The sequence below is a fragment of the Sycon ciliatum genome, chromosome 13 (assembly GCF_964019385.1).
Source record: "Sycon ciliatum chromosome 13, ocSycCili1.1, whole genome shotgun sequence".
Lineage (NCBI taxonomy): Eukaryota > Metazoa > Porifera > Calcarea > Leucosolenida > Sycettidae > Sycon > Sycon ciliatum.
The window spans coordinates 22,003,424-22,015,917 of record NC_088655.1 but is presented as its reverse complement, the minus strand read 5'-3'; the positions used below and the strand labels follow the sequence as shown (position 1 = coordinate 22,015,917).

Genomic DNA, 12,494 nt, shown 5'->3' with positions numbered 1-12,494 from the left:
AGAGAGAGAGAGAGAGAGAGAAGAGAGAGAGAGAGAGAGAGAGAGAGAGAGAGAGAGAGAGAGAGAGAGAGAGAGAGGGGCAGGATGCACATATCTGTATGCAAAATTCTCAGGGTTTCTTACTTGAGATGTACTTTGTCTTGAACCCGCCGAATTCGAAATGCTCGAGTACCTCTTTCCCGAACCGTCACTGCTTCGATATCGATGTTGTGAACGGTTGTAGTCGTACACAGAGTTGCTAGTTTTACGTGATGATTGGTACAGAGGGTTTGGCTGGAAAACGAACACGCACACATGCACACACACGCGCGCGCACACACACACACACACATGCACACACACACGCACACACACACACACACACACACACACACACACACACACACACACACACACACACACACACACACACACACACATGTACGTGCACAACACGCACACGCACACACACGCACATGCACGCGCACACACACACACACACACACACACACACACACACACACGTGTACGTGCACAACACGCACACGCACACACACGCACACGCACACACACACGCACACACACACACATGCACATTTGTGATGAAAAGAACAATGACTATCATAGTGATCCAGTGGGTGTTCAACTGACGTGTGGTCCCAAAAACCCATTGTTACAAGCTTTCATTGGTTTAAGGTGGCTCGTACCTAAATCGAAAACTAGTCCTTTGAGCATCCTTCTGCGCAGGTTTGGAGTAGAAATATGATGAAATATTATTACTTTTGCCCTTCGCGGGTTCGAACCTCCCCGGCAAAAACTTTTTTTCTTCTTTTTCGGTAGTGGTTTTGACAAAAATAGCTTCTATAATCGACTCAAAAGGTATGTTCTGGTGGCAACAGAAACATGAAACTTGGCAGACACCTTTTCATCAATCAAAGGAACATCTTTACCAAATTTAAAGGGAATCCATAGAGCAGTTTCAATTTACTTGATGGCAGCAAGAGTACATAACCCCCAAGAGTGTGCAACTCCAGCTATGGGGTCTGCGACGGCAGAACTTCACATCACGTGATGAACCCGTACACATTATTTGCACTCTGTGCATGATAGATACAGGGTAGTATGCAGCCCAGCTTTAGGTACAACTCTCTTGTGGTCACTTTGCACTGTTTGCCAGCATAACCTTTTGAACCATGTCACGTGATGTGAAGTTCTGCCGTCGCAGCACAGCATAGAGGTTGTGCAGGCAGTTGCACACTCTTGGGGGTTATGTACTCTTGATGGCAGCAATACGTAAATTTACATCATAGATTTGGGGACAAGGGCAAGGAACTTTTGCACCAGACCGAGCTCCAGGCTCGCAAACGACGGGTGGGGGAAACATTGACGGAACTCGGGGACGCCATCCAGGTTTTTGTCGCGAAGGCCTACCCGGGGGCCCCCTCCACCATTGCTAACACAGTTTCGGTCCGGGCTGCATTGGACCCGGACATGCGACGACGGGTGGGGGACCATGAGCCAACCACACTATTAAGAGCTGTCCAGAAAGCGCTAGTGTTAGAGACGCAGGATAGGCTACATCCCATTAGTGAGCCAGTCTCCGTGGCATCCGCGGCGCCTAACGTCTAGTCACGGCTCCATAGTTTAGAAAAATTGTGTGAGACCCAAACCCGTCTCCTGGAGACTTTGTGCGAGACGAGGGGCGTTCTGGGGTCCAACCAGCGGGGTAAGGGTCCCCATTGTTTCGGTTGCGGGAATTTGGGCCGCATTAGGGCCGAGTGCCGGCAGCGGCGACCGCAGCCGCAAAGCTGCTAACAACCATTTCCACATACACGCCAGGCGCCCGAAAGACAACAGCAGGGGTCGGTTATGCTCCCCCATCCTCACAGTGATTTAAACTAGACGAGGCGGCTGGTGCGTGTCTTCCTGCCGCCTCGACCATGGAAACGCAGACAAATGAAGAATGTATTGCTGTGGCTTTGCCAATTTATGAAAATGATACCATGGATGTGTGTGACCCTTTCCTCGCTTTGCCTATGGGGGAAACCAATGATTTAGCAGCTGCGGCTGCGCCCGGCTGTCCGGACCTGTTGTCCCCGGCAACTGAGGGTGGTATTGCTGCGGTACAAGATGTAGAATGTCCTGCTAATGCTGCCTCTGTGTCTGATGCGTGTGATGTGTGTGATGTATGTGCCTTCGAGCATACACCGGCGGAAGCCCATCTCTGCACTCCACCTGCCGCTCCACTGCCCTCCCCTCCGTCTATTCCGGTCGAGTCCTCGGATGCCCTCCCGGTGGGTGCTGTCACGGCCGTCACCGATGCTTTGCCTTTTTACATCCACCGTGCTGACACCAGTCTCTTCGCGCCCGTTAAGTTAAGTATTGATGGGTGTTCTTCTGTAGTATCCTGTCGAGTTGACACGGGGGCGGCCATCACATTGGTAAATTTTGCGGTGGTGCAGAAATTGCACGCAGAGCACTTATTGCGACCTGCATCGGAGTTGGGAGTGTCAGCACTATACACGGCGGGCGGGGGAACCTTAGACATGAAGGGCTGCTTACCCCTGACATTGCAGTTTGGACACATTTCGTTCACAGCACGGGTTTTGGCAGTCGCTGGGTTAACGGAGGAGTGTTTGTTGGGGTCCGACATTTTTGGCAGCCCAAGGTTTTTCGCTGCACCTAGATGGATCACCGCGGTTAACGTTAGCAGGGCACACCGTCCCACTATCTAGGGGACGGGGGGATATAGTGCCAGTGCATTCCACCAGGTTCGGCGGTGACGTGCAAAGCACGGTGTGGTTAGGGTTTTCGACCCTGTTGCTCCTGATAGCAAGTGTTTGCGGTTCAGCTCGGCTGGTTTTAGTGTGCAAACTAGCGTTGGCTTTTACTTTTGTAATTGCATTTATTGTCCGGGGTGGGGTCACGTGGCCTGTGTGTTCCCCTACCCCGGTGGTCGCCCCCAGGGTCTGCCCCCCTCCTGCTCCGCCGGAAATTTCCTATTCTATCTCCTTAGTGTCTCCTGTAGAAATTCCCCTATGGTCGCAGTTGCTGTTGCGGGGTGCGGTCACGACACCTCCCGAGATGATTGGCCTGGTAGAGGCTGTCGTGGACTCTGATCTGGGGTATGCACTACCTCGTGCTGTTTGCTCTGTATCGCCGTCTGGTAGTGTCCCCTTGTGTCTAACCAATGTGTCTGTTGTGCCGGTGTGGTTGGAGCGTGGTATGCATCTAGGGCAGTTCCTACCGGCGGAGGACCCTCGGCCGGATGTCTCAACAGACGAGGGTGTGGCAGTGGGTGTGCAGTCAGCGACGTCCGCTTCTACCCCAGCGGATCGCTTTGATCTCTCTCTCGGTTCGCTGGCAATGCGGAACAACGCCAAGCTCTGTTGTCGCGCCGCCGCGGCCCCGACTTCCGTCTACTTCGCCATGACGGGGTCGGAGTGCTCTCTTCGGGTGACTCCGTTGCCTCCCCCGCTTTGTCCAACGACATCTACGGCAACCCCGCTGCTTGGCCGTGTGCGCCGTCGGTCTCGCCGCTCAAGACAGCGCCGCAGAGTCCGCCGGGCAGCGCAGCAGACTGTAGTAGCACCATGCATGTCACCTGAATCTCTGTCAACACTATCAGCACCTTCCTCACCTGCACCGCGGCCGGCTACGCCTCCTGGCCTGGAGGACTTCTCCGGTGTCGTTCCCTTGGTGGACATCTATTGTTGCAACGACCTCGCGTAAGCTGCATTTTTCTCTTGCATTTGAAATTTGGTTTTGTCATGACTGTTGGATGGGTGGCGTACTAACTTAGGTTGGTGCTGTTGGTGATGTTGTGAACCCTCTGGAACGAACGACCACACGGCACGAGGACAAGTCTTTTCTTTTCCACAGTTTTTTGTTGTTGCTTTTTCCGTTTTTTTCTGTCCCCTGCGTATGCATTCGTTCTCATCTCGTCCCCGTTGTACACGCATTTTTCTCGTCTTGTCTCCGTTGTATTTGTCCGGTTGCCGTCTTGTGTCCGTCGTATTTCCTCGTCGGCCGTTTTTGTCTCCCGTCCCATTCGGGACTTGTTGTACTATTCACATGCACCTCTTTCGTCTCCCTCACCCCACTTTTTCCACACTTTTTCCACGTCCCCACAATCAGTTCTCCAGTCGCCTCCTGAAGTGAAATACAAGAAAAGCTCTCTCTCAATTTGACTAGTCCGTTTGATGTGTGGCGTGGCGAGGGTATCGTAGAGGCAGCTCGTTCTCAACCCGAGACGACAAATATGTCAAAAAAGGCCCGATGACATCACCACCTTATGAGAGGGCTTACAATGATGTCACTCTATAGGCCGTCGAAGTCTGACGTCACAGCTTCTTGACAACGCGTATTTACTTGGCCAAGTGGTGACAAACAAAAGTCGCGTCACCTGTGGCACATGTGTTTGCGGTGGCAGCAGCATGCAGTGAACACAGCTACAGCATCATTTTGACTGAGGAGCGCGCGAGCAAGACTATTTATTTCAAATAAACTACTACTTGTCACCGAGTTTGTAGTTTTCGCGTTGTAGAGAAGGAAAAGCCGTAGCTGATTTTTTTTCCTTCACCACTGCTGTGCCTGTACTGTCGTTCGGCTTTACATGTAGTCGCCAGCCAAGAAGCAATGATGCGTGCCTCTGTTATTTCTACCACAGCGATCGCTGATTTCTCTTAGTCCTGAGACCAACCAACTCTGGGCTCGTTTCCTTGTCCAGCGGCAAGCGAAAATCAGAACTCCTATCTCTCAGGTGCTGGTGAACACTCAGCAGGAAAACACTGCATGGTGGATTGAGAGCGAAGGAGAAACTTCTTGAAGTAAAACAGAATTTAAAGTCGCGATCTTGCACCAGCGCGCCCCAGTCAAAGTGATGCCGTGGCCGTTGGAAACACGACAAGTGCAGGCGAAGCGAATTTTGTTTGTCACCACTTGCCCTTGTAACTATGTGTAACTACGATTTTTCAGGCAGCGTGACGTAGGCACTTCGACAGCCTATTAGTATAGTTACGCTATGCTGTCCACTAACACCACCCGTTACTAAACAATCAGCTCATGTGATAACATTGCACGACACTGACCGACTGTACTGGCGTTCTACAACTACCTGGCTAACAGCTCTAGCACATCTTGGATGCGCACTCCAACAGCCTTCCAACTTGGAAGGTTCTAAGTTATAGAAATAACATAAGGAGGGAAAGGTGAGCGCAACCAAGATAAGCACGAGCTGAAAGTCTCAGCTGTGAAGGACGTTGGCGGATGTTCATGCATGTCGATGACGATACTGGCAAGACCATTGGACAATAGTGGTGGTGTTAGTGGACAGTATAGCGTAACTTGTAGTTCCTTGGTCTTTCTCTTTTGTAAAAATTAATCCTTGGCTCTCCATCTGAGTCTAATAGTATAGTAGTATTAGTATATTTCCAATGAAGTCATCACTCCATCAAAATATTGCCAACGATGACGTCACTCTAGTAGAATATATCCAATGATGTAGCCACTCTACTATTGCCAATGACGTAGTCACTCTAAAAGAACTCAGATGGTGAGCCAAGGGAAAAAAAGATTTGTAACATGGAAATTGTGGGCACGAGTTATGCGATCGAGTCCACCAACGTGTTCCTGACTCCATGAAATTGTCTTTCTATTCTTTGACTCCATGAAATTATTGTCTTTCTATTCTTTGACTCCATGAAATTGTCTTCATATAATTTTCCTTTCCTTCTTTTGGTCCTTTCTGTCTTATACTATTATCATTTCTTGTTTTCCCTTGCATATCATCCCTTCATCGTTCTGTGAGAACCTGTCCTATTGGCAGGTGAGAAGGCATCTCTGCCTGTTCATTTGGTGAAGTAAAATAAACAACCACAACTAAACTAGATTTTGAACAGTCTGACTGTTCAAAAATCTAGATAAGTTGGTGGACTCGATCGCATAACTTGTGCCCACAATTTCCATGTTACAAAAACATAGTCACTCTATTAAACTATTGCCAATGACATAGTCACTCTATTAAACTACTGCCAATGATGTCATCACTCTATTAAAACACTGCCAATGACATCATCATGTTATTATTCTCTTACCGTCATGTCATCGACATCATCCAAAGCGTTTTGGCAGGAACGTCGCTTCTTACGGAGATTTAGCTGCAAGCGGAACTGAACACATGCCTATGTGCGTGCACGCATGCGCAAAACACGCACGCGCGTGCGCACAGACACAGGCACAGATACAGACACACCCACACACACACAGACACACAAACACACAGACACATACACACACACACACACACACACACACAGACACACAAACACACACACACACACACACACACACACACACACACACACACACACGCACACATCAATCAGTAACCAAGGAAAGACCCAGTTTTCTCTGCTGACACGCAATCACAGTAAAACCTGGTTTAAGCGACCACCCCACGGTGCAAGCAAAAGAGGTCGCTAAAGCCAGGTGGTCTTTAGAACCAGGTCCTACAGTGTATGTGTAGAACTGCGGGTGCATGGAAAAACGGTCGTTAAGAGCAGGTGGTCGCTTAACACAGAGGTCACTTACACCAGGTTTTACTGTATGAGGTGAGAGGCTGTTCTGCTCTGACTTAATATTGGAGATACTAGTTTCTCGGACTAGTTGTTTTGATATGTTTGTGCCATGGAATCAGTAGGGAGGTTTTTTTTGTAAAAAAATGCATGTTATTTCCGACGTGACGCACAATTTCACGTCAAATTTGGCTTAAAACTCCAAATTTCGACTTGAGCTTCAGGTCACTCGCATTCTTTGTCGACGCGCGAGCCAAAAAAGGCGAGCTGAACTTTTGCGTCACTTCAGAAAAAAACAAAAAAAGAAGTCATTCCTTACCTTCAGGCCTTCAAAGTTGTCGGCCTGAATCAGTGGGAACGTATTCCGTCTGTTGCTGAGAGTCGGCTGCATTAATGAGGGCTAAGACACACACACACGCATAGTGTGCAGACACACAAACACGCACAAACAAACACACGCACACACTCACACACACACACACACACACGCACACACACACACACGCATCCACACACACACACACACGCACACACACACACGCGCACATGCACACACGCACACACTCAAGCATGGACAAACTCATGCGCAAACACACATGCCCGTGCACACGTGCACACATACACACGCGCACACACACGCAGACACACACACACACACACACACACACACACACACACAAACACACACATGCGCCATAATAGTGTCATGTGAGGTGGCAAATTGCAAGCTAGAATTCAAAACTTCTACCTCTGCCAAAAGTCCACTTCTAGAGTCCTGTATGATCACGTGAATACTTTCGCGCAAAAGTTGCATGTGCTATTCAATCCTGGCACGAGATACGCATAGAAGTACGTTAGTACAATTTCTCGCCCCGGGTTGATTTCAATCCTCCTCTTGGGGTGAGGGTTGAAATCAACCCGGGGCGAAATTTCAACCCGGGCCAAGCGCAATGCGTCGTGTAAGCGCGCCAGTCAATCTGTGTTCATGGCGGTTTGAAATTTGACCCGGGTCGAACTCAAGCCGGGTTGAAACGCCTCATGTAAACACACCCACAGTCCCAGTCTTCTACTTCTTCCGTATTCAATACACTCGGACGTCTCTTATCCGGGCACCTTGGGACCGGGCACTGCCCGTATCTCGGATTTGCCCGTATCTCAGGAAAACTCATCTACCATGTATCATATCATTTTTTGAAGAAGTTTTTTTGGAATGTATTGCACATGTTTAAGATACGAAAGGAAGCCATTGATAACAATGCGTGGACTACATAGGTTGGGAGTGAAAAATAAGCACTTCCACATGCGGAAAAAAGTTCAAACCCCCCAAATTCGAAGCATTTGTGCTAGTCTTGTGGCCGCTGAGTCGACTGGTTTTGGTCTGAAAAGGCTGCGATGCAGCGTTCGGCCCTTAATCCCAATCGAATACGGTTGAGTGAGCGGTCACGTGCTCATGTGTACACCAGTCGCCTGGTCACCGTGCCTGCAGAGTACAATTTTCACATCAAGATTCAACTCAAAGGTTCAAAGCAGGGAGTCGAAAGAGGCTTTTACGACTCCCTGGTTCAAAGGTTCAACTCGAGTGACATAAACGGGCCCAAACAGGCTGTAAATGAGCACGTGACCGCTTACTCAACCGTGTTCGATTGGGAATAAGGGCCGAATGCTGCATCGCAGCCTTTTCGGACCAAAACCAGTCGACTCAGCGGCCAAAATCCAGCTTTAAAAATGCACTCCGATCGCATAATGTAGTACGATAGGATCTCATTGCTGGATTCTTGTCTATCCTTCTTTCTTCTCTTTTTCCATATTTCTTTCTTTTCTTTTCTTACCGTGGTTGGCTATCACCCCTCTCTCGCACTTTGCGTGCCAATTGGTCATGAACCACGATTTGAGTGAAACAAATAAATAAATTTGATAACCGCAATCAATAAAACTAGCTGAACCGACATTTGTGTACTTTATTCATGCAATGTAAAAGCGGTGGAGACGATGTGAAATAAAACGATGAAAATATGAAGAAATGGTGTAGGGGAAAAGTATGGATTCAAACAAGTTTTCGTACAACACTCATCAGGAATCGTCGTTGTACTAAAGGACACTGAAACAAAAATTGAACTATAATATAGAAAATCTAAGTTAGAGAAATAACACTAAGAGCAACAACAGTGAAATTTACAAGTGTGAATTTTAACAATCAAAGCGAGAAATGAACAAAGCTCTTCGTTCACTGTATTGTGCCGTGGTCGTCATGGTTATGGACTACAGTTAAAAGTGTTGGAAGCTATCTATCAGCGTCTGTACAAGCCTAATTTGTGTGTACAGAAAGATAGTATAATTGGGTTGAAATTGTTCAAGTAACGTGTCGTGTTTAGTGCGGCCAAGCTTGGCCGTTAATGTTCTAGGTGTAATGTACTGCTGTTATGTGTTATCACGTTGTCTTTCCTTCCTTTTCATCGTTTTATTGCACATCGTCTCCACCGTTTTTACATTGCATGAATAAAGTACACAAATGTCGGTTCAGCTAGTTTTATTGATTGCGGTTATCAAATTATTGTCTCCTCGCCGTGTGTTTAAATAAATAAATAAATAAAATACTACAACATATGGACCAATCGCGGTCATCCGCGCTTTTATAAGAATGAAACGGCGTTTTTAGTGACTTTTCCATACAAATCCCTATCTAGTAGGGCGCAGTCACCCAGTTTCGGTGGAAATGCGCGAGTTGGATTGGGAATAAAGGAGGAAGGGAGCGTCTCAGCTTCCTCGGACCAAGACCATTCGACTCAGCACCCCGAAGACTACAACTGGTGAAAATTTGATTTTTAGGCTATACTTCCCCTTTAAAACTCAAGCTGAAGGTGCCCGGTAGAGAGACGTGCCCGTATCTGAGGCGTCCGGATAAGAGGCGTTTTTAAAAGTGTACTTCTGAAACTGTAAAACCCTGTGTTCTACGAGTGTGAGGGGAGTGCATGTTTAGCCCGGAGATAACACAGTGGTGCGACATTTGGTGCCGTGACCAGGCCCTCCCAACTCCTGTATGTTACGAATTATTTGTATTACGACTATGATTTACGCATGTCGTTGTATTTGGTTCTTGTCTTGTGGAGTCCAGTGTCTGATGTCATATATGGTCTAGGTGCACGCGCGAGTATGGTGTGATGTGTGACGTTTATGGTATGTGGTGCATTCAAGAGTACGCGTTGTCAGAGTGTGAGGATGTGCTTCCGTCTGTGTGAGAGTGACTGTCAAGTGAATGCTGTACATGCGCAGTGCTAGTTTGGTCTGGGAATGAGAGTCGTGTGTGATTCGTCCGTGGTCTGGTTGTCTTGGTCTTGGTCATGTGTTCTGTACGTATTAGTCCCTGATGGGTCATCACGATTTGTCCTCGCAGACCTCGGTTTATTACTGCTTGTTCTTTGTTGTTTTCTTTGAGTCTTTTCCCGGGAGTCTTTCCCGTCGTTCACAAAGTTTGTCTTTCTTCCCCGTTCTCTCGCCAATCACTTGAGTACTATCGTTTATCTAAGAGAAGTATCGTGCCACCACAAATCCTTTACATTGGCGCCCAACGTGGGGCTCGAACCCACGACCCTGAGATTAAGAGCTCTGCCCGACCTGATTGTTACAGATGCCGCCCAAGAGATCGTCATCCATGCCGCCAGATAAACAGTGCTTGCCCAGTCGACTGGAGGCCCTCGAAGCCATGCGCCAATTCAATCCAGCAAGAGTAGTCTGTCGGCTGCAGCAAGGGCTCACCCAGCTGCACAGCGCAATACGCTTGCTTACCGCTGCGGTTGAACTTGCCGGGCATCTCCCGGGGGCTCAATGAGGCACGTGTACAGTCGGCCCACTGCCCTCGAAGCCATGCGCCAATTTAATTCAGTAAGAGTAGTCCGTTGGCTGCAGCAAGGGCTCGCTCAGTTGCATAGCATAACACGGTCGCTAAAAGTTGCCGTTGAGCCCGCCAGGGCATCCCCTGGTGCCGATATTTCTTTACACTCGGTTTTGGTACTAGATGACAACGGGTATTATGAGTTTTTCGCCATGATGATAACTATCCACGATGCATTCGACACATCCGGGTGGGCAATGCGTGCCTTCCCGTACCTTGACCACCATTTCTTGCACATAATTATTGTTTTCCGCATTCTGCCAGGGTCGGCAGTCGTCTTTCTAGTAAACAATGCAAAGTTACCTAAGGCTAACGAAACCATCACTGCCATGCTCTGCCTCTCCTCTTGTATTTTCCTATTCCGAGGGCTCGAGCATTCCGGGACCCAGCCAGCATGTTCTACAACATCACCGGACGTGAAGGGACAAGGTACCAAGAAGACGGACCAACAACAAGCAAGCACCGGAACACCATGACACCTCTCATTGAGGTTATGGTGGAGGACGATCTACACATTTTATAAACTAGTTTCACCATAATTCATAATTCACCATAATTCTCTCCATAGTAATCCCTATTCTCTGTAAGGAGTCGTGGTCGACTCCTCCCGTTGGGGGAGGCTGTGTTACGAAATTCGATTCGCTTATTATTTACATCCGTTGTTGTTCCTGGTCTCGCTGTCTTGTCTTGTCCGGTGTCAAATATGGTCTGCTGTCTGTACGGGAGTGATGCGGGGTGTGCAGTATATGGGTGTGATGCGTATGACGTGGTGTATGTAGTATATGCGTTGTCAGAGAGTGTGGATCTGCTTCTGCCTGAGTGAGTGCGTTTGTCTAACTAGTTGTCGCGCATGCGTGGATTATGTGGAGCATGCGCTGTGCGAGTCGAGTTCGGGTGCGAGGGAGTGGTGTGATTCGTCCACGATGTTGTTGTCTTGGTTCTAGTCACATGTATCGTACGTACTAGTCGCTCATTGGTCGTTTCGATGTGTTCGCCGTTTCTCTGTTTATAACTGTTGGTTGTTTATTATTTCGTGGTCTTTCTTCCCGCTCTCTTCGCCGTCAGTTCGTGTTTGATGAAGTATTCTTGAAACCCAAATGAGTCAGCGAACGGTTGTGTGGCGTGCGGACCAGGGGGTGGGGAGAAATTCTATAACGTTGTTGTCTCTGGTCTCGCTGTCTTGTCCTGTCCGGTGTCAAAATATGGTCTGCTGTCTGTACGGGAGTGGTGCGTGGTGTGCAGTATATGGGTGTGATGCAAATGAGGATCTTCCTGCTCCAACGGGGTCTCCAAGGACCGGCGGCTCTTGTCCTGGAGTCATTATCTGACGAAGACAGCGACGACCCTGACAAGCTGCGAGGAGCCTTGGTGGCCCGCTTCGGCGATAAGGGCAAGGAGGCAGTACGCCAGGCGGAGCTAAAGGCCAGACGACGGGGACCCAGTGAGTCGATTCCGGAATTGGGCGATGCCATCGCCATTTTACCCGCCCGTGCCTTTCCTAGGGCCTCTCGTGATATGTTGGGGGCTGCTATGCGTAAGAAGAAGGGCGTGGGGGTAGTCCAACAACAATACTACTAGCAGTACAACGACAATAATAGTTACGAACGAATAGCCTACTATAACACCCAGGACGGTCTACTCGTCGACACCCAGCATCGGTGACGAAGCGTCTGCGCTCCGTCACGAATGCCGGTGTCATCTGCTGGGCCACGCACGAGCATGCCGAGTGCTACAACATCCTGCTGCAAAGCCTCATCCGCACCGTTGCCTCATCCGCAGCGAAGAAGAACCGGTCAGCACCCAAGGCCTCCATCGCCGCAGCCGACGAGGCACCCCTGCATACAATGACTCGTGACGTAGACCGTTGTGGACCGTTGTGGCCTGTCCCCCCCTCCCCCCTTTTTGCCGCTGCACAAGAAACAGCAAGCTGCCACCTCCAAAGGCAGTCGTGGCGGAGCGCCAGAGATCAACATTGACTATTCACCCTTCCTGAAGAACGAGAGGCCCGGCAAGCCTTATACAATGGACCTTATGCCATTTGTACAGATCCA

At 49.0% G+C, this 12,494-nt stretch overlaps 1 protein-coding gene across 1 annotated transcript in view; it reads right to left on the bottom strand.

Annotated features, from left to right (window-relative positions):
* The window catches only part of LOC135830101 (uncharacterized), a gene marked incomplete in the record, with an annotated part of 94,132 nt that overhangs the window by 45,980 nt on the left and 35,658 nt on the right, over positions 1-12,494 (bottom strand). The window contains 3 exon segments of the mRNA XM_065342490.1: positions 124-273; positions 6,075-6,161; positions 6,874-6,954. Coding sequence (XP_065198562.1) covers positions 124-273; positions 6,075-6,161; positions 6,874-6,954 — 318 coding nt within the window.